The sequence below is a fragment of the Mustela putorius genome, unplaced genomic scaffold (genome assembly GCF_011764305.1).
Source record: "Mustela putorius furo isolate JIRA1106 unplaced genomic scaffold, ASM1176430v1.1 tig00000580_pilon_pilon_pilon, whole genome shotgun sequence".
NCBI classification, from domain to species: Eukaryota; Metazoa; Chordata; class Mammalia; order Carnivora; family Mustelidae; genus Mustela; species Mustela putorius.
Window position 1 is genome coordinate 1,918,993 of NW_025421423.1, and position 23,508 is coordinate 1,942,500.

Below are 23,508 nucleotides of genomic sequence, written 5' to 3' on the forward strand. Positions count from 1 at the left end.
AAATATCCTTCATGAACACAGATGTAAAAATTCTTAATAAAATACTAACAAATTGTACTATATAGTATGTTGTAAAGCAGAGTACATCCTAACCAAATGGTATTAATCCCGTAATACAAGGCTTATTTATTTGAAAATGAAACCCTGTCATTCACCATATTAATAGAAAGAGGAAAAACCATGGGGCCATCTCAGCTGATGCAGAACAGTCATAAGATAAAATTTAAAACATACTCCTATTAAAAATTTAGGAGAGTAGGAAAAGTAGGAAATTCTTTTGAATTTCCTCAACCTGTTAATGAAAAATCTACAGCAAACAGTTTGCTTAATTCAGAAAGATTGAATTTTTTCATCCTATTGAAACAAAATAAAGATTATCTTTTGTCACCACTTAAAATACTGCATATTACACCTGGTATATATAGAATGTATATAGAAAATTGGGAGGAATCCTTAAAAAGCTTTAAACACTAAGTGAATTTAGCAAATTCACATATATGGTCAGTTGATTTTCAACAACGTTGGTAAGGCAATTCAATGAAGAAAGGGTATTTTTTCAACAAGTGATACTGGAACAACAGGATATTCATATGGGGAGAAATGGGTAATAACTCAACATAAAAAGCTAAAACTATAGAATTTTAGAAGAAAACATAAAAAGGGCTTGCTTTTGTATCTTTGCAAAGGGAAATTCTCTGGACATAGAAAGCCATAAAGGGAAAAGTCAAATTCATTAATTTTGCTTTTCTGAGAACTCTGTTAAAAAGAAAAAAAGCAAGCCACACTGGGAGAAAATATTTGCCAGCGGTTGTCTAATAAAAGACTTGTATCTAGAATATATGAAGGACTCCTATAATTCAATCAAAGAAAGACAACCTCCCTCACTACTCTCAAAAATGAAAAACAACTCAATTTAAAAACAAACTGAGGGGTGCCTGGGAGGCTCAGTCAGTTAAGTGTCTGACTCTTGATCTCAGCTCTGGTCATCCTAATCTCAGGGTTGTGAGTTCTGGCTCCGTATTAGGCTCCACACTGGGCGTGTAGCCTACAATCAACCAATGTTGAAAACTCAAATAGTTTTTAAAAGAAGATATACGAATGGCCAATGAATACATGAAGATGCTTAGCATCATTAGTTATCAGAGTAACACCCATTAAAATCCTAATGCATCACTGCATACACATTCAAAGACTAAAATTGAAAAGACAGTTTCAAGTATTGGTGAGATTATGAAACTATGGAATTTTCATACATTGCTGATGAGAATGTGAAATGACAGAAGCACTTGGGAAAAATTTCTCAGTTTTATATAAAGGTAAATGTGCACTTAGCCATATCCAGTAATTCTACTCCCGGGTATTTTCCCAAGGCAAAAATGAAAGCTTAGGTCAATTAAAAAAGAAAGATTTTCACTAGGATGTTTATTGCTGCTTTATTTATAATTGCACAAAACTGGAAATGACCTATTATCAGGAAATGAACAGCTAAACGAATTGTAATATCCACACCTGGAATACTGCTCAGCAATGAAAAGGGAACCGCTACCTAACAACATAGGTAGTCTCGCAAATAATCAGAGTGAAAGAAGCCAAACACAAAATGGTACATAATACATGATGCTATTTATATACAGTCCTAGACCAGGCAAAACAAATCTGTGGTGATGAAAGCAAATCAGTGGTTGCCCTGGGGTAGAGGATCAACTGCAAATATGCACAAGGTCGCATTTTGGGATGGTGGAAATGTGCCATATATGATTGTAGTGGTGGTTACACAGGTGTGTACATTTGTCAAAATACATCATACTGTATTTTCTACATGGGTATATTTTATAATATATAAATTATACTTAATAAAGGTTTCTTTATAAAACCATCTTCTGTGACTTTTTTCCCCTAAATGCAGACATTGTCTATTCTTCCTCCACATTTACTGTAGAATTTTTGTTTGGTCTTCTCTTAATCCTTTCTTCTTTCATTTATCTTCTTTACTAAGTTATAAGCTCTTACTCATCTTTGTTCACCCTATAGCGCTTTGCTTATTGTGACATTTCAGTATGTTTGTTGCACTGCGTTGATTTGATGCAAAAAAGGAATTACCAGCTATTGCTTTGGTTACAATTCTTCAGTTTGAAAAAAAATCACAGCCCCAGAAATTAGCAAGACAAGGCTCTAAGGCAGCTAAGAGTTAATCTTGGGCATCTTTAGGGCAATTCTAATTTTACACTTGAGGGTAATCCCATTTTATATTATATGGCAAGGGGTGGTAAACACATGGAGGAGAGTGCTCTGGTTCCTGTGGGAAGTTATCTTTAAGGGAAGACACCCTGTGCCATTTGCAGTGGCCTGGAGGACAATGGATTTTAATAATGAATGAAAATTCAGGAGAATCATGGAAACAGTGCTGGATGGTACCATGGATGCCATTTAACCCAACCCATTATTATACAGGCCCAGTAAAGGTCAATAACCTGCCAAGCACCACACAGCAAATAAGAGATAGGGTTAAGACTGGAACCCAGGTTTCTACCAAGCCTGGTACCAGGAGTTTAGCAAAGTGGAGAATTGGCTGCCTGTAGAAATACTAATGAGTTGTCCTTAAACAAAGCTTCCATTAGTTTGGGATTTGGAGTTAAGAAGAAAACAGGATAGATAATAGAGAAAGGGCGGGAGTCAGCTGCTATTACCAAGATCAAACCCGCACTGGAGCCATTGGGTAGCACCAGGAGTTGGGGCATGTGTTTCTGGCAATGTCTTTGTCCTGTTTACTACTGAGAAGTCTGATTTCATCTGTAATTGAAACCTGTTTCGTGTGCCTTTTAATAAATTTTCTTTAGCAAGAGTATACTGTAACTTGTTGAGGAGTTAGTATACAACCTGGAATATTGTTGGAATTCCACAGGAATGTGGAAACAATCTGAATGGGGTTGGATCTTCCTCTCTCAGACCTTCCCTTTTCTCACTGTTCTCTGTTCAACTATAAATTTACTTGGAATGGGGGGTGGTGATAGTTGCTAGTTTGCATTTCACTGCTTTTTAGGTTTTCTTTTCTTTTTCTTTTTCTTTTTTTTTTAAGGACAATATTAAGGCAGTTTTTAATTAAAGTGATTTATAATGGTCATTTGGAATTTTAAAGATGAAGGACATGGAGGTACAAAAGGCAGCTTTAAAACTTACAGCAGAGCATGCTCCTTAGATGGATCTTTTGAATGAAAGGCCGTTGTGGATGGTGATGACGCACAACTATTTAGTGTATTCTCCACGCTCGGTATATGGATGCAGCCTCCAAACTTGACAAAGGACATAATCATCTGCACAGCATCTCTGCCCTCCTATGGATTGGTCTTTTCATAAAGCAGCCTTTCGGTTTTCTTAGTAAAACTATTTTATTTTAAAATGTATCTCTAGACACTTATTCCTGTAGGCCTGGGGAAATGTAGATTACTTCATGTCTCCTCAAAATTCCTTTCAAAGAGTCAAGCTCGATTTGTGTTTTCAAGATAGAGAAGAGGAATAGATAGGAGGAAGGAAGAACTCTTAACTTGGCTTCAAGGAGAGAAAAAAAATCTTTCGATCCTTTGTTGATACCATAGCTTCTGCATTAGTCATATGTCCCCTGCTCCTGGTCATGAGCGGACCAGAGAAATAGCAGCGATTTGCAAAGGGCAAAGAGAAGAAAACAGCTGATAAAGAGGAATGTAGAGCTCTCAAGGCCCCTAGGATTTTAACGCTTGTATTTTTAGATCGGTCCACGGTTTCTGGATATTGGTCTCCTTAATTGTTGTTCTATTTCACTTTATTTGATGTTATAAAATACAGTGCTAAATTTCTAGCCCCAGTCATGAGATTGTATTCAAAAGTCCAGTTTTTAAAAATGTACCTGGAATGGGAAGCTAGTGGGCATAGTTAATAACTGATATTGGAAGGCAAAAACCTTTTCCTCTGCCTTCTTGGGTCTGAATGGTGGAGGCCTGTGAACTAACGAGTGATAGAGAGATGAGCAGGAGGAAAGAAAAAGTGTTGGAGTGCTCAGGAATGAGCAACTCAACTCAGTTGCCAGAGGTAAAGGTTGGTTTACCAACTAGTTTGTTTACCAGACTACTGAAAGTTGTTTACCAATATAAGTATTTAGGGCTTCAAAGGATGGAACGTCTTAATGATGCTGGCTTATACAACTTGGTGTTTTTGGAATGCCCTAGAAGCCAAATGACTAGTCAGTCACTTCCCTAATGACCCTAGGTGGGGGGAAGGGGGGTGCTGTGCAGCTGACTTCATAAAGCTCTGCTTTAATCAGATAAAGGAAGTTTAGATAAGATTTCTTTCTGGATCTGCTACTGGGTTTTTTGTTTCTCCGCTGATCTTTTTTAAAAAAATTATTTATAACGATGATTTTCAGAGCATTTCCACATAGCTTATTTGTCTCACAGTATTTTTTAGGTACATGGGGCAAATAGTACCCATGAATTTCACAGGTAACATCACTGAGATTAAGAGGGGTTGAGTATTAAAAAATAATTTAAAAAAAAGAGAGAGATTAAGTATTTGTTCAGAGCAACAGAAGTAATAATGGAGCCAAGATAAGAGGTAAAAGTATTCACATATCTCACTACACCTTTGGGGTCCAATTTCAATACTGACCAATTGAATAATGTCAGTCTATAAGTGCTTTCAGGGTGTCAAGATACGAGTAACATTTGTTTTGTTTTGTAGGAGAAGATGCTGTAAGTTGGTTCATCAGTGACAAAGACGCAGAGGTAAAAAAATTTTTTTGAAGTTATGAATAATGAATAAATTCCTTTGATTTGAAGTTTCCTTTCACTTGTATGATAACTTAATAAACTTTAGAGATAGTAAGTGGTCTGAGTATGTTGTAAGAAAAAGTTTGATTTCAGTCTGTGGTGATTGAATTTTTCAGAAGTGTGGTTCAGCCTTGATTTTTGTCAGTCTGTTAATTGCCATAATGATTTAGTCCCCTTTCCCTTCTGTTTCTTCTCTGCCATGGTGAGTCCTCTCAGCCCATATTGCCTGGTACCACTAAAGATCAACACCGGAAATAACTGCTTCTTCAGTGTAAGGAAATGGTTAGTCTATATTTAGGATGTGACAGGTGTTTGTCTTTGTCAATTATTAGCCTTAATTGTGACAGATGGTTAGAAAAGAGAATAATTTTACAACTTGGTTAAAAAAAAAAAAGTTTTAAGAGATAATTAGATTGTGTCTACTTGGGGCCTACCTGGTTAATCCAGCAGAATAACAAAGTAAAAGATGAAAAGCTTTTTCAAAAATGGAATTCTACCCAAAAAGATGAAAGCATGGTTGGGATATATATATTCCCCTTTAGGTATTCCATTTGATACATTTTGCTAATGTTCTTTTGCAAGACATTAGATTTTGGTTAGAATATGGGAGAACTAGAATTGTGTTACTGTAGGCAAAATGGATCTTAAAAGTACTCTACTGGAAGGAAATTATCTCATTGTCTCTTAGAAATTATAATCCGGTTTATAGGCAGTAGCCCTGGGCTGTTCAGAAGAGTGAATGGGTTCAGTTGTTATATGGCTTTATAACTTTGAAGACAAAAATCATTTTTTAAAAATCCCCTGGGTAAAAATTTAAGCAAGTTTCTCAAAATATGGTATACATTCAGATACAGAAATCAGTAATATCTTTGGCTTTGAATGCCATCAGAATGTCTAAATGATGCCTGTCAGTACTCCTACTGGACCTGAACTGTAAGCAGAGAGGGATACAAAAGAAATGGAACCATACAGAGATGTGAAAAAGGATGGGGGGAGAGACAGACAAGAAGTAGAGTTATCTTCATGGCAATCCCTTTTATGTTTTTTTAACTTCTTTTAAGAACACAAAAGTTCCATGTTGCTGGGTTCTAAATTAAATAAACTATGGCTATTAATTCTTTAGAACAGGGTGGAATTTTTTTTTAATTATTGATTTTTTTAAATTATTGATTTAATTATTGATAATTGATTTAATTATTAATAATTATTAATTATTGATTTCCCCCCCTTAGGCCCAGATAGTTAATAATAGAGCATCTGGAAGATGGACCCACCGATACTATTCAGCCAACAAAAATGTTACCTGTAGAAATTGTGACAAATGTGGCCATTTATCGAAAAACTGCCCCTTTCCACAAGTATGTGAAATACATAATGTTTCTTTCTCATTGTTAAAAATCAGAATCTTAAGAGTAAACCCCTATAACCTTAGAATTCAAATCTTGTATAATATATTTGTAGATTTCACATTACATTTTTCATGTAAGTCATGCCTATAATAGTAGCAGAGAAAGAAGAATGAAGTTAGAGTCAGAAAAACCTGGAATCGGTTTAGCTTTTCATTGATAGTTGCACAACCTTAGGCAAATCATTTCACCCTATGTGCCTCTATTTTCTTGTCTATAAAATGAGGAGATTAAATCAAATGATTCCTGAGACCCTCTCCCTTCCAAACCTCCTGCTTTATGACACAACTTGTTTCATTGTGGGACAATTTTAATTGTTAGAAAGTTATCATTTTAAGCATTTATAAGTGTTTATTGGTGTAAATTATGTTAAATAGACAAATTAACCTTTGGAAGAACACCAAACTAAAGTTCTTAGATACTCCCTGACATGGTAAGCTCTCAAGAAACATTCCTTCCATTTACCTACACCTTCTTCCAAATGATTGTGTTTCAGACATAAAGACATGTTTGAGACAGCTTTTAGGTTTCTTCTTTGTCTTTGGTCCTCTGGGACAAAGTAGCCTCTTTCAGTATCTGTTCCTCCTACTTCTTAGCTTCTACATCCTCCTCATCCCACTTTCCCACTTGGGCACAGTCCACTTTGTCAATCTTCCTACAAGACGAGGCATAAGAAGTAGATGCCCGTTGATGATACACGCACAGTAAGCCTTTTTGGCAACCGCAGAATACCGATAGCTTGCATTCAAGCTCTGACTTCAGACATTTTGTTTGATTTTACAGTTATACTCAAGATTTGACCTTCACTGGGGTCTCAAATTGGAAATGAACTTTATGTAATTATACAGAAAAAGAAAAATTAATCTTCTATTTGAGACTTACCCATTTTGCTAAAGAGATTTTCTGTTTGCTACCTAGAAAGTCCGCCCCTGCTGTCTCTGTTCTGAGAGAGGACACCTCCAATATGCCTGCCCGGCCCGCTTTTGCTTAGGCTGTTCTTTGCCTATGTCTTCTACTCACAGATGTCTCGAAAGACCTTCTTGGAGAAAACGATGTGACCGATGTGGTATGATAGGCCACTATGCTGATGTGAGTATCCTGTGTATAATTTGTCAGACTTTGGGGGCAGAGGGCCAATTTGTAACTATACTCAGCCTGCCTAAAAGAGTGTTTATTCTATACCATATGTAATGATAGGCATGTCCTTTTGGCTACTCATCATCTAAAGCAATGTTCTAATAGTGATCCTACTGAATGGTTGGTTCATCAGGAGGCATCAAGAAATGTTGTAAACCCACGCTTGCCTCCTTTGCTTGCCAAGTAAAGATTTGAAATAAAAGAGGTATGTAATAAAAAACACGTAAAATTTATTACCTATTCATGCATAGTTAGGTGAAATATATATATACCTACTTAGCAGATGAATACAAAGGTCTGTATGAAGCCTGGCTTGATTATTGATGACTCTTGGTGATATAATAGTCTTAAGCAAAAAGGACAAAACCGCCAAGACTTTAGATTTGCTTATCTTAGTTCATTTTTTAGATTTAAAAAAACAAAAGTAGTTTAGAAGACATTCAGTTACCTGTAGCATGTTAAATTTTAACACCTTGTTATGTTGAACATCATTTTGCATCATATGGAGTTTTAGTCAAAATTTCAAAGACCAGGGCGCCTGGATGGCACAGTTGTTAAGCATCTGCTATCAGCTCAGGTCATGATCCTGGAGTCCTGGGATCAAGCCCCGCATTGGGCTCCCTGTTTGGCCGGAAGCTGCTTCTCCCTCTCCCACTCCCCTTGTGTTCCCTCACTCGCTATCTCTCTCTCTCTCTCTCTGTGTCAAATAAATAAAATCTTTAAAAAAAAAATCTTATTTCAGAAGGACTGTAGAAGTTATTTTTCTTTTAAAAAGTAAGAATCTGGGCGCCTGGGTGGCTCAGTGGGTTAAGCCGCTGCCTTCAGCTCAGGTCATGATCTCAGGGTCCTGGGATCGAGTCCCGCATCGGGCTCTCTGCTCAGCAGGGAGCCTGCTTCCTCCTCTCTCTCTCTACCTGCCTCTCTGCCTACTTGTGTTCTCTCTCTGTCAAATAAATAAATAAAATCTTTAAAAAAAAAAAAAGTAATCTTTTCCTTTTATAATTTATACTTCCCAAAGACGTGATGCAAAGCATAAACATTTTCTAATTTTATTTATATTGGAGTATAGCTGTAATATTTTCAATAAGAAAGTGATATGGTTTCTATTGAGATGAATTTCTAATTAAAAGTTACTAAAATATGAATGGTATATATGTTTCTCATGTAAATATATCAACTGTTGATTATAATTTTTAAAGTGTCTTTTTAAACAAATAAAAACAAGGTAATTATTCTATACATTATTCTACAATTTAACTTTTTCTGCTTAATTCCTTATGATTGCATATCTCTGCGTTAGCCCATAAAGATCTACCTGTCAGGGGGCTAACTTTTATTCCACTATATGGATGTACCAATTTACCTGACATTTTCTCTACCAATACATCTGGATTTATAGTTACAGCCCATTTTTTAAGCAAACAGTGCTACAATACATATCTTTATGTGTGTGCATATCTGTATAAGATTATTTCAGTAAGTCAGATTCTAAGTGGGATTGTGTAATTAAAGGTTATTTACATTTATATCTGGATAAATATTGTTCAGTTGCTCTTCTAAAAGGTGGTACCTGTTGGGGTACCTGAGTGGCTCAGTCGGTAGAGCATGCAGCTCTAGATCTCGGTATTGTAAGTTAAAGCCCCACATTGGATGTAGAGATCACTTAAAAATAAAACCTATAAATAAATAAATAGTGCCATTATATCCACCTGCCAGATGTGTTTAAGAGTGCTCTCAGCAGGGACGCCTAGATGGCAGGGGCACCCGGTTGGCTTCATTGGTTAAGCATCTGCCTTGGGCTCCGGTCATGGTCTTAGGGTCCTGGGATCAAGCCTGGTAGGGCTCCCTGCTCAACAGGAGTCTGCTTCTCTCTCTCCCTCTGCCCCTCCCTCTGCTCATGCTCCCTCTCTCACATACTCTCTCAAATAAATGAATAAAATCTTTTTTTTTTTTTTTAAACAGAAAAAGAGTGCCCTCAACACCATAATTGATCTTTTAAAATTTTGGCCAATCAGATAGGGAGAAAATGATATCTTACCATTTTTTCTTGTATTTCCTGGCCCACTAATGACATTGAATGTGATTCTCAGGACTGGATGTGGAAATAGTTATTATTTCTTTCCAAAGTAGCTTAAAGTGGGGCACCTAGCTGGCTCAGTTGGTAGAATATGTGATTCTTGATCTTGGGGTTGTATGTTCAAGCCCCACATTGGGTTTAGAGATAACTCAAAAAATATTAAAAAATATAAAATCTTAAAAAAAAAAAAAGTAGTCTGAGGCATCTGGATGGCTCAGTCAGTTAAGCATCCAGCTCTTCAGTTTGGCTCAGGTCATGATTGCTGGGTTGTGAAATCAAGCTCCACATCAGGTTCTGGGCTCAGTGCTGAGTCTGCTTGAGATTCTCTGCCTCTCCCTTTCCCCTCTCACACTCATGTGCACGTACTCTCTCTCTTTCTCTCACTCTCTCTCAAATAAAATCTTTTTTTAAAAAAATTTTTTTAAGATTTTATTTATTTATTTGACAGAACACAAGTAGGCAGAGAGCCAGGGAGAGGGAGAAACAGGCTCTCCGCTGAGCAGAGAGCCTGACATAGGGCTCGATCCCAGAACCCTGGGATCATGACCTGAGCCCAAGACAGCCACTTAACCGACTGAGCCACCCAGGCACCCCAATAAATTCTTTTTTTTAAGTAGCTTAAACTTACTTTTTAATACTGTCTTAAAAATCCTAAGTTGGCTTAGTTTTATACTACTGTTCTCTGCATTACATTGTCAATTGTAATTTTTTTAGGCAGATTTTCTAGCTAGGCAGTTACATTTAATAGCGTATTTCTTTACTCCTTTCTTCTGAAACGCTCTTACAAATATAGTCTTATTTGCCTATGATAACAGAAGGATCTCAGACATTATCGTGAGCAGTTTTGTTTTTTTTTTTTTTAATAAGAAACTGTAGTACAGAACAGTTAAGAATGATTTGTAAAAGGTTATATAAAATCATCTGTGAATTGAATCTGTAGTCCATTCGGCTTAACTGCTTAATTTTGGCCTCGAATGTATGTTAACCTCTTTATCTAAAATGGCCCTGAGGATTAATAACCCCAGTGAATGTAAGTTTTTAAGATAGGGTGAGGCTATGGCTGACTTCAGAGAAGGCAGCACCCTGTCCCCTAAATCTGCCAAGATCTAAGTGTTGGGTTTTTTGTAATTACATGATAAAGGTTCTGGACACTAACTGATCTTTTTCTAGCCTGCCCACATTGTATAAGATTCCCTTGGAGCCCAATCAAACCTGGACTTCACTGACTCCATCTGAAGAAGCTTGTAGTCCTTCTGCCATCCCAGAAGCGCCTCATGAGGATTCACTTAGAAGCAGAGTCATTCTGGCCTCAGGTTGCTGGAACTATTCATTTAGTCTCATACATGCTTTAAGTTTGTCTTGAAACCTGGCTCTCCACAGAAAATAGTGTTTCCCTTGCAACCCTCTCAAATGCTTGCTCCTCTTTCTTTCTTGACCCACATTCCTGAATTAGGTTGATTAGGATTAAACTCTTTCTCACTCATTGTGGTTGCTTCTAAGTCATTACTTCTGCCTCCTTATGTGGGTACTTTCAGCTTATTTAAGGCCCATACCTCTGACAATACTGTTTCCCTTCTTTGTCATTTCCATCTTCCCACCTGCTGGAACTTGCTGCTCATTCACACAAAGGATTTCTGAAGCCCAGAGTAATTATAGATGCCCTATCTTCTTATCAGTTAAAGAGATTAAGAAACTTCCATTTACTTTATACATCCTGCTACCACTGATGTCTGTAATGCCAGAGTACCAGTTATATGTGCAAAGAGAATCTGTAATAAAAACTGATGAGTCATATTCATATTTTTGGTGTAATGAAAGGCTTTTCCTGAACTCTGCTTGGAAAATGCCACATACATTAACTACTGCATAAAAGTAATTTGGTTGAAATTCCAGAGTTTTACAATGTAAAAGGCAGAAGGATGGCTTGAGGCCTGCTGAAGTTTACCTGTATCATTGATACCTTCCAAAGGAAATGAAGCTGCAGTGTAGAAGGAATCCCTTCTACACGATTCTGAGTCTGCCACAGATTCCTCTTGGCAACTATTTTTTTTTAATATAAAGAAAAAAAATTTTTTTAAGATTTATTTATTTCAGGGAGAGAGTGCACATGGGAGGGAGAAGGAGAGAAGCAAATTTCCCGCTGAGCATGGAGCTGAGCACTGGCTCCATCTCACTCACAACCCCTGAGGTCATGACCTGAGCCAAAATCAGGATTCAGATGCACAACCAAGTGAACCACCCAGGCACCCTTAAATATACAGAAAATTTTTTAAGTGTGTGAACACATCTTGCATATGTAATCCCATTCTGTAAGGTATATCTGACATTTCCAAAATGATAATAGCTATAGTTGACTTCTTACAGTGTTTCAAGCACTGTGCTAAATGCATTTCTAACTAGGGAAGGGGTAGTGCTTCGTTCACTGCTGTATCCTCAGCACACAATAGGTGTCCTGTAGATTTATCTGTGATGGTGTCCTTTATATAATCCTTACAACTACCATATGATAGATACTGTTTAATGTTCCAGTTTTACAAAGAAGAAATCTGAGGGGCCCCTGGGTGGTACCGTTGGTTACGTAGCCCGTTCATGGTTTCCGCTCAAAGTGAGATGGAGCCTTGTGTCTGGCTCCATGCGCAGCACGGAATTTGCTTGAAATTCTCTCTTCCTTTCTCTCTGCCCCTCCCACTCATGCTCTCTCCCTCCCTTTCTCTCTCAAATAAGTAAGTAAACAAATAATTTTTTTAAAGAAGAAGAAAGCTTAGACATTGTAAGGTTAAGCTTTCTCCAACATCTCAAAGTAAAGTGATGCTCAATTTCATGAGTGTATGTGGAGGAAACTCACCTACTTATATTCTAGGAGTTGTCAGTTTAATTCCTGCTCAGAAGGTCTCTCGGGTTTCTGTCTTAAATCTGCAAATATTATATTTAGAATATCAGTATTTATAAAAAGAGATGGAAAAATTTTCCAAATAAAAATAAATGATGCTTTAAGTTTTCTGCTGTAAAACAACCTCTGAGGATCAGCAGAGTGGCATACAATGTTGACTTTCAGCCAGGGAACCACATCTGTGGTACCAGAGAACTGTGCTTATGCAAAAAACAAGAGACTGTCTTGGCCTCAGCAGTCTTTACTGATTGTTGAGATTGTCACCCTTTTTCTTGGAAGCATGTCTGAGCTCATCAGTGTAAGGTGTAATTGAAACCCAAACCTCCTAAATTTTCTTTCTTCAGCAATTTTTTCCCCAAATTCCCTGCTTAGTTCTCTTTCCCAATCCATGCTAGCAGTAATTCCTTTAGCCATCGTGCACAAGAATCAAATACCATCCACTAGGAGAAAGCTCAGCACTTGAGTCACTCCTTCAAGTCAGATTTTTAAATGCAGTGGAAGAAAATAACTCATAGGACAGATTTCACTTGATTCACTTCTTTAAACCTTTGAAGCTGTGAAAGCATGCTCTCTTAAATATTAGCAATATACTAAATTTTAGCAACTCAAAAGTTTCTTTTAAAAATGAGAACTCTGTTTAAAAAAAAAAATTTTTTTTAAATAAATAAATAAATAAAAATGAGAACTCCGTGGGGCGCCTGGGTGGCTCAGTGGGTTAAAGCCTAAAGCCTCTGCCTTCGGCTCAGGTCATGATCCTAGGGTCCTGGGATCGAGCCCCACATTGGGCTCTCTGCTCAGCAGGGAGCCTGCTTCCTCCTCTCTCTCTCTCTGCCTGCCTCTCTGCCTACTTGTGATCTCTCTCAAATAAATAAATAAAATCTTTAAAAAAAAAAAATGAGAACTCTGTATAAAACTGTGTAGACTTTCACAGACATTAGTGGTCCATAAATGTTTCTTCAAGAAATATATACGTAAAATAGGAAACTAGTATCTGTTTAATTTTGGTTGTTCTTTAATCTGGCACTTTGTGATGGAGTATACTGTTATTATCTTTTTCAGTGCCTTAGAAAGACAAATCGAGGAAAGGAAAAATATAAAATTCTGATAACCTTCTACAATTCATATAATCATGAACTAATTTTCCTGCCAAACTTAATTGAAGGCAAGACAAGTATATCATTTTAATAGACTGATATGTATGTTCACAAAATATATAGTTCTGCTGACAACTAAACATTACAACTTTTGAGAGTAAAGAAAAGAAAATATAACTTGGGCTAGAATAACTTATTTCTCTTACTTTTAACCTCATTTTCATGTTGCTTAAACATAATATTAGAGCAAGGGTCATAACTAGGTGACTGATTTGCTTAAAAAAAAAATTGTTGATTAAGTATATAAAATTCTTATTTACCTGAGAGACCGGAATACCCCCAAGGAAGTTAAGTAGATTCTGTGCTTGGAAGTCTCTTATCCTCTTGATTAGTATAGGCAAAACTCATGATAATGTTAGTGAAAATTCATATGTGTTCATTGTTCAAGGAGTAAATCCTGGAATTAGTAGTTAATAATTCATTGGAACTGTTCCCAAACCACCTAATAAATGAATATATGAAACTTTACATGGTTGTGTATATATAAGCTTATGGAAATAACCTTAGAGGGTAGGAAGTTTTAACTGAAGGTACGTAATTTAGCATGGTTACAGTTTGAAGGAGAAACCAGTCCTTATTTTGAAATTGTACAAAATGGTATCCTTTCTAGTCATCTGTGATTAACCCGACAATTTCCCCCAGTCTCCGCAACTCTCCCTGTGACACCTGCTCCTTTACCTAGTACTAGTCACTTCCAGTAGATCTAGCAGATTGAGAGCAGGTTTACAGTTTATTTATACAAGTTTTAAGAATAAGTTTGTAGAGGATAGAGACAGTTCCCTTTCTCCAGACCCCTAACTTCCATGGAAAGAGAGGAAGAATTGTCCCCTTGTAGTCTCTCTATCAAAATTAACAGCCCTATAAATAAAAGGAATAAATAAACTTTAGTTTTTCATTAAGAATTTTATGGGACTTAGGTATAAACTTTTCAGAGCAGTTGCATTGGGAATACTTGAGTCTTAGAGAAATAAAGCAGCAGACCACTGGGAATTTTGTTAAATTTCAAACTCATTACACACCTCACTTTTTCTTTTCTTTTCTTTTTTAATTTTCAGTCCAAGTATAAAAGCCCATATAGACTTGGACTTGATTTTTACTATTAGAGCCAATAATAAGGGCAAATTCTGGGACATAGTTATCTAAGCTATGAATTTGGGGTGTGAAATTAAGGAAATCAGGTTCTCATTAGCACCTGGAATGCTAAAAATTTTATTTACTAAGCATTACAGACTAAGGTCAACTCCCCTGGATTTTATAAATCTCATACTTTTTCTTTCTTTCTTTCTTTCTTTTTTAAGGTTTTATTTATGTGGGAGAGAGAGAGCACGCATGGGCTGGGGGTAGGTGGGGAGGAGAGGGAGAGGCAGACTCTCCTTTGTTCGTGGAGCCTGACACAGGACTCAATACCAGGATCACAACCTGAGTCAAAACCAGACACTTAACCAACTCAGTCACTCAGGTGCCCTCACACAGTTTTCTGACTGAGTTCTAATAACCCTCCTCAAACTGTCCCTAGTGAAGGAAAATACAGCAACTGAGAATGATTTTCAACCTGTGAAAATATTCAAAGACTTAATTATGGACATCTCTGCCAGTTTACTCATCTTAAAGATAACACTGTTCTTCAGTTTATACTATTAAATTACTTAGATATTCTGTTTAAGAGCTACATACATATATTTCCTCTTGAAAATTTACAGGTATCTGTAGAATGATTTTATTTCAGTAAAAAACAAAATGAGGGGTGCCTGGCTGGCCCAATTGGTGAAGCACATGACTCTTGATTGTAGGGTCGTGATTTTGAGCCCTATGTTGAGTGTAGAGATTACTTTAAAAAAAAAAAAGAATTTTTTTTTAAAATGAGCTGTATATAATCTGTATTTGTGCTTTTATATATATATTTTATGAACAAAAATAAATGGGGTGGAAGAATGCATACCAAGCTAGTAGGCTGCTAACATTGGATTTTCTCAGCTGACTGGTAATGGATTGGAAAAGGGCTAGGAGACAGGATTAACTTTGCCTTTGTCTTTTTATTGTATTGTTTTCTTTGTTTACAAATAGATTATGATTTTTGCAAGATGTCAGTTCAATAACAAGTGCGATCTTGCCTTGTTGTACAGCCTTCTAATGACTTTTGCCTTGATCAAAATAATAATAATAATAATATGCTATTTAAGAATTTCAAGAACTTGAGAAAGTTCTGTAATAAAATATTATGAGCTAATTGAACTTTTAGTTATATAATGTTAAAATAGTTATCTGTAGTCATAGATACTAAAGGGAAATTATATACCTTGAGAACCCTGATCACTGTATTAGTGGAATTTCAGACGTGTAAGAACACTAGATGCAACTTTTAAATTATCTCCAGAAGCATTTTTCTAAACTTTTATTATTTTTTCTTTAGCCAGTGATCTTTTATATAGGAATCAATAATGAAATAAACTATAGTATCTTACTTCTAAACCCTTCTTTCTTACCCACCTCACCAACCCCAGCACCTGCCAGTACTTCACCTGGTGAAGGGATGCTTATACATAACCTTTACCTCGATACATTTATAAAAATCTGGAACAAGAGGAATGGTCTTTTAATGAGGAGATAACAGTTTTTAGTGGGGTAAACCATCTGTACTTTGTACATCTTTATAATTAAAACTCCTTCCCTGTTCCTCATAAACCAGACGTCTGAGAAAACTAAATTTTTCCATGAGTGAGTTTGTCAGAGATCTATACTGTCTGGCAGATACCACCTCAGTTCCCAAAACTAGCCAGATCGACATAAGTCTCTCTCTCTCTTTTTTTTTTTTTTTGTTTTGGTGGGGGATGAGCTGATAGAAGGCATCTATGAAGAACTGATAGATTAAAAAAGGAATCAGAGGTGACCACAAATGATATAAACTCATTATAAGAAATAGGAAAATTGAGAAAATCCCAATTCATTTTTCGTGTTGTAAGTAGAGGAGAAGGGATCCAAAGCAAAGTGAACAAAAATTCTAATTAAGAGAACACGCACCCGGGGCACCTGGGTGGCTCAGTGGGTTAAGCCTCTGCCTTCAGCTCAGGTCATGGTCTCAGGGTCCTGAAATCAAGCCCCTCATTGGGCTCTCTGCTCCATGGGGAGCCTGCTTCCCCTTCTCTGTCTGCCTCTCTGCCTACTTGTGATCTCTCTCTCTCTCTCTCTCTCTCTCAAGTAAATAAATAAATAAATAAGAAAGAACACGCACCCAGTTTGAGAGAGAAAAAAGCCCCACATCTAGACATACGCTAGTGAAATGTATGAATATGTCAAGCAAATGAAAATCACACAGACATCCAGACATGGGGGGAAGAAACCACATTACACACGGATACACACACACATGTACACACACAACATCAAGCTTGCATCAAACTTCTCCTGTGCAATACTAAATGCCAGAAGGCAGTAGAGAAATCCCTAGAGGGTAGAACATCCTGAGAAAAAAGATGACATAGCCAAGCTGTTGTTCATTTGTGAGTTTATTAGAAAAGTCAGAATAAAATTAGCAGCAAGGAACACTGAAACCAGGAAGGCGTAAAGTGTATATATGAATACTTCCTATTGATGTGTTTTCAAACTTACTAATTTTAGAAAAAATTCCTTAAAAAATATAAAAAGCTACAAGGTGAATCATGGATCGTTCCAATAAAATGAAGTTTGTTTTAATATTAAGAAGAAAAATAAGCCATATGAATTTTAGATTATTAGTTAAAAATGAGGCAAAAGAAGCAAGTGATAGGATAAAATGGAAACAGCAAGAATGCATAAAAATACAGGTGTGAGGATAAAAATAGAACCAGACATATCATTTATCACAATGAATAAATGGTTTAAATACTTTTATTAGAAAACAAAGACAGCTGTGTCAGAAATCATAAAGGAAAAGGGAGACTAGATTTAACTTTTTAAAAATGTCCATCCAAAAAGACCATTAATAAAATTTAAATGACAGATCACAACTTAGAAAAGATTTTTATAAAATGCATAATAGGATATCTGTAATATAGAAAAATCTCTTACAAATCAATAGGAAGAAAGAAAACTGTCTTCATAATAGTAATAATATTTGAGAAGTTTTGCTGGGTACAGAAGTACATTTGGATAACCTTCCTGGAATTCAGTGATGGATGTTTGCAAAGATACATCTACAAGAATGTTTATCTCAGAATTGTTTATAATAGTAAAGTTAGAAGCAACCCCAAAATTTAACATTCTAGCTCGTTTAAGTAACTTACAGTACATCCCATATAATGGAATACTCTTCAGCTATTTAACAAATGATGTAACAGGTGCCTGGGTGATGCAGTTGGTTAACCATCGGACTCTTGATTCTGGCCCAGGTCATGATCTGAGGGTCATTAGGTCAGGCCCCACATCCAGCTCCACACTTGGCACAGAGTCTGCTTGAAACTCTTCTCCTTCTGCCCTTCCCTCTCTCTCTAAAATAAATAATTTTTTTAATTTAAAATATAAAATATAAAAATGAATATTGAAATCAAAGTTATCAATACATTAAGTGAAATTCATAAATTATAAAACTATATGAACTATAATCCTGTTTCCATACAAATATACATATTTATATATGTATATAGATGTGCATGGAAAAAATTTGGAATGAAATATTCCAAAATGTTTGCTGTAGTTATGTCAAGAATTATGGAAGAGTGGTGCACCTAGGTGGCTCAGATGGTTAAGCATCTGCCTTCAGCTCAGGTCATGATTCCAGGGTCCTGGGATCAGCCCCACATTGGGCTCCCTGCTCAGCGGGGAACCTCTCTCTCTCAAATAAATAAACAAAAAAATCTTTAAAAAAAGAATCATAGAAGAGGTTTTTTTTTTTTAATTTCTATTCTTTTTAGGATTTTAATGTATTTATTTTAGAGAAAGAATGACAGAGAGCATAGTGGAGAGGGGCAGAGGGAGAGAGAGTCCCAAGAAGATTCTACCCTGAGCTGAGTGGGCTCAGGAGCTTAGTCTCTTGACCCTGAGATCATAGCCTGAGCCAAAACCGAGAGTTGGACACTCAACCAACTGTACCACCCGGGTGCCCCACTAATCTTTATATATTTATGGTGAGTATATATTCATTTTATAACTCTTTAACTTGATATTTAATATACAATATTCTATTACTGCTTAAAACATCTTAGGAATAGTATCATCAGTAATCAATCTAGTTTATATTCATTCTTCTTTATTAAGATTGTATTTTTACACCCAACATGGGGCTCAAATTTATAACCCCGAGATCAGGAGTCATGTGCTCTACTGACTGAGCCAGCCAGGCATCCCATTCTTCTTTTTTTAATAATAAAATTGAATTTTTTTTCTTTTGGTGTTCAGTTATATGAATATGTATGAATTCATGTAAACTCCACCACAGTCAGGGTACCGAACAGTTTCATCACCCCCAGAAAACTCCCTCATGCTATCTCTGTATAGTCACACCCTCCCCTTATCCATAACTTCTGGCCATTAACTTGTTCTCCATTACTATAGTTTTGTTTTTAAAAGAGTGTCATGTAAATGGAGTCACACCATTGTAAAGTTTTAAGACTAGCTTCTTTCACTTACATGGTATCTTGGAGATTCATCTGAGTTGTTCATGTGTCAGTAGTTTATTTTTTTGTACTGTTCCATTTTATGACTGTATTACAGTTTGTTTATCCATTTATCCATTGAGGAACATTTGGGTTGTTTATAGTTTCTGACTATAGCAAAGAAGGCTGCTATGAATATTTTTTTATAGTCTTTTGCATGAACATAGTTTTCATTTGGGGCAAATTTCCAGGTGGAGATTGCTGGTCCTATCTATATATGTTTAACTTTATAAGAAACTGCTGTATTGTTTTCCAGAGTGACTGAACGATTTTGCATTCCTACTAGCAAAGTGAGAAGTCCAGTTGCTCTGTCTCCTCATCAGCATTTGATATTGTCAGTATTTTTTATTTTAGCCATTCTAATAGTTGTATAGTATCTGTCTTGTTTTCGTTTGCATTTTCCTAATGGCTAAAAATGTTGAATATCCTTTCATGTGCTTATTTGCTATCCTTACATCCTTCTTGTTGAAGTGTCCAGATCCTTTCCTAGTTTTTAGTTACCGTGTTTATTTTCTGATTGTTGTGTTTTGAGAGTTTTTTTCTGGATTTTGGATATAAGAGAGTTTTTTAGATGTGATTTCCATACATTTTCTCCCAATCTGTAGATTATCTTTTTATTCTCTTGAGAATCTTTAGCAGAGCAGAAGTTTTTAAATTTGGTGAAATCCAGTTTATCAATGTTTTTTCTTTTATGGATTGTGCTTTTGATGCACTTTCTGAGAACTTTTTATCCAACTGCGGTTAACAAGGATTTTTATCCTTGTGTATTATCTCAAAACGTTTGTTGTTTTATGTTTCATATTCAGACTTGTGATCCATTTGGAGTTCATCTTTATATAATAAAGTGTGAGGTTGGTTCATTTTTTTTTTTTTACACATGGATGATCAGTTGTTCATCACCATTTGTTGAAAAGACTATCCTTTCTCCATTGAGTTGCTTTTATCTCTTTTAAATGGCCACATCTGTGGATTCATTTCTGGAGTCTCTTCTCTTCCATTGATTTAAGTGTCTATTCCCCTCACCAATATCACACTGTCTTGTAATATTATGGGTTTATAGAAAGTGTTAAAATCAGATAGTGTGATTTCTTAAACTTTGTTTTTATTTTGTAAAATACCTTAGCTATTCTAGTTCCTTTCCTTTTCCATGTAAGCTTTAGAGTAAGTCATATGTATCTACAAAAAAAAATCTTGCTGGGACTTCGATTGGTATTATGTTCAGTCTGTTGATCATTATGGAGAGAACTGACTTATATTTTGAGTCTTCAATCCATGAACATAGTACATGTCTCCATTTATTCGGATCTTTAGTTTCTGTTATCAGAGTTTTGTAGTTATTAGTGCATACATTTCCTGCATATTTAGATTTATACCTAACTACTTCATTTTTCTTGGAAGTGTGGCAAATGGTATCGTTTTTTAAATTTTGTTTTTCAGTTGCTTATTGTTTGTATATAAAAAGAAGTTTAGAATAAAATATTCTGAAATGTTTGCAACAGCTACCTTAGTGGTAGTAGTATAGGTGACTTTTATTTTTTGTTTATCTGTATTTTCTGTCTTTATAATAAATATACATTACTTTTATAATATTTGATGTTATCCTTTTTAAAAAATGTTTTTTGACTGAAGTTACTATAGTATCAACACAACTTTGGACCTAAAGGTGATTACATGTGTGCCCGACATATCCTGGATACTGTAAGATCCTTGGGAGAAGATGAAAAGGAAATTTCCCCAGGAGAATCCCATGAGAATTAGAGAAGTAGAACTGGAAATCAGGGAATATTTATAAATAAAAGGAGTTTAATGTAGTTGGTTAAGATGAATCAGGATCACTTTTAGTAGTTTTAAACAATTTGTTCTACTACATATTTGTTATTTCTGATGGACTTTGTATAATTGGTTTATAAATAAAGTTCTAAACTTCCATTTTAAACTTACTTTACTTTTATCTCTTCTGAATCTAGTTTAAAACTTCTGGTACTTGGGGTGTTAGGTGAGCCTGATGGTTCGTATTAAGGAGGGCATGTATTACATGGAACACTGGGTGTGGTGCATAAACAATGAATCTTGAAACACTGAAAAAAATAAAATTAAATTTAAAAAACAGAAGAAAAAAAAAAAACTTCTGGAACTTGCTAGTGGGCTTAGGAAAGCAATGTGGTATAAAAGGTATGAGAACTCATTCACAGTTATCTCAGAATGTCAGCACCAATACCAAGGATAGTGAAATCATCTGGAGTTTTAATTGTCCAGAGGATGTTTGGGGTTTTTTAAGAAACAGGGAGAAGTCTGAGTGTGCCAGAAGCTATAAAAAGAGAGAGTTAAGGGTGCCTGGGTGGCTCAGTGGGTTAAGCCACTGCCTTCGGCTCGGGTCATGATCTCAGGGTCCTGGGATCGAGTCCCGCATTGGGCTCTCTGCTCAACAGGGAGCCTGCTTCCTCCTCTCTCTCTGCCTACGTGTGATCTCTCTCTGTCAAATAAATAAATAAAATCTTTAAAAAAAAAAAGAGAGAGAGAGAGAGTTAAGATGCTAGAGAGCAGGAAATAAGACCTTTCTTCACTTATGTACATGCATTATATGTTCACTACTAAAGTAGCTGGGTAGAGTCCCCAAATTGTTTTGTTTTTTTTTTTTTAAGATTTTATTTATTTATTTGACAGAGAGAGACTGCAAGAAAGGGAATACAAGTCGAGGGAGTGGAAAAGGGAGAAGGCTTCCTGCTGGGCAGGGAGCCTGATGCAGGACCCTGGGATCTTGATCTGAGCTGAAGACAGACAATGACTGAGCCACCAGGCGCCCCAGATTCCCCAAATTATAGGGCTCTGTCCCTCCAACTTTCTCCCTCCTGTTAGTCACTTTCTCAGCCATCAGGTAGTAGCTGTCTAGCTATTAAAAGAAGTCAAGAGAGAAAGGCTAGTAAGGACACTGAGATTGTTGTTATTATTTAAACCTTGTGGTTAAAAAGGAATTAAGTAAGTTTGAGTTAACTGAGGGAAGATAGAAACTTTGAGAGTGGCATAGAATACTTTAGTTTTTCACCAGTGATCAAGATATTTTGGTTTGTTTATTTCAAAATCTAACTCTACAGTCTGAGACCAGATTTATCTGATCACATATTCTTTGCTGTTTGTTTTTTTTTTTTAAGATAGATTTATTTATTTATTTGACAGAGAGAGAGAGAGAGAAAGAGATTACAAGTAGGCAGAGAGGCAGGCAGAGGGAGAGGGGGAAGCAGGGTACCTGCTGAGCAGAGATCCCAATGTGGGGCTCGATCCCAGGAGCCTGAGACCATGACCTGAGCCAAAGGCAGAGGCTTAACCCACTAATCACCCAGGTGCCCTCTTTGCTATATATTTTTGTTTAAGACTTTATTTGTCTGAGGGAGAGAGAGAGTGAGTGAGCACAAGGTAGCAGCAGGCAGAGAGAGAAGCATGAGCTCCCACTGAGCATGGAGTCTGATGTGGGACTTGATCCCAAGACCCTGGGGTCATGACCTGAGCTTAAGGTAGATGCTTAACAGACTGAGCCACCTAGACAGCCCCTTTGCTGTGTATTTTTGAACAACAAAGAGCATTACTGAGTGAGTGTGCCTCAGTTAAATGCAAAAGTAGGTACATTGCGCATGGTGCAGAAACTTCTCATCAATGTTTCTCAATTCTTTTCTTTCTACAAACAAGCTGGCTACAAGCAGCTGTCTCCCGACAAAATCTGTATTTTTCACTTGCCCTTTTCTTTTGGATCTTTTTTTTTCTCACTGTCATTATCTATATCTATAGCTCACTTAAATGGTGAGTTTTTACATTCTCTTAGGTTTGGTCACATCTGAGAGTTGACTGTTTTGCAGTAAATTTCACTTATTTCAGCTACCTTACTGATGCCATTTCCTTGTGATCAGTTTTTGCATCAGAAGAGTGGAGAGTGCCAAATTGTCATCATCATAGGAATAATTGATACAGTTGAGTGTTTACCATGTATCAGGCATTGTTCTAAGGACTTTATACTTAACCAGCTCTTTAACCTTCATAACAGCCCTTTGAAGAGGTACTGTTATCCCATTTTATTATTGAGAAAAGAGACATAGGGATGTGTAACTTGGCCAACCTAGTAAATAGTGGAGCCAGGATTTGAATCCAGCCATTTCAGCTCTAAAGTCATTGATTTTAGCCTCTATGTTATTGTGCTTCGTTTTACTGGTTCTTGTATTGTTTATCTTTAGCTAACAATCAGCAGGCATACTACCACCATTGTCAACGATTTGTAAAATTAACTTATGTTACAGTAGTCTAAAATCACGATCAAGATATGTCCAGAAATACTTGTGATTGTCTGATGTGAAAAAAAATTTTTAATGGAAATATGGGTGCTTGAGGTAACCCAGTGTATTGTCTATATGATTTGTTTTATTTTTTAGCTT

At 36.3% G+C, this 23,508-nt stretch overlaps 1 protein-coding gene across 5 annotated transcripts in view; it reads left to right on the plus strand.

Moving 5' to 3' along the window:
- The window catches only part of ZCCHC7 (zinc finger CCHC-type containing 7), a 245,233-nt gene that overhangs the window by 188,306 nt on the left and 33,419 nt on the right, over nucleotides 1-23,508 (plus strand). For 4 of the 5 annotated variants that reach the window (XM_045081587.1, XM_045081586.1, XM_045081588.1 and 1 more), the window contains exons 3-5: nucleotides 4,711-4,754; nucleotides 6,032-6,157; nucleotides 7,124-7,294. In XM_045081587.1, coding sequence (XP_044937522.1) covers nucleotides 4,711-4,754; nucleotides 6,032-6,157; nucleotides 7,124-7,294 — 341 coding nt within the window. The remainder of the gene's footprint in view (nucleotides 1-4,710; nucleotides 4,755-6,031; nucleotides 6,158-7,123; nucleotides 7,295-23,508) is intronic. The other variant, XM_004747611.3, reaches the window with a different exon arrangement.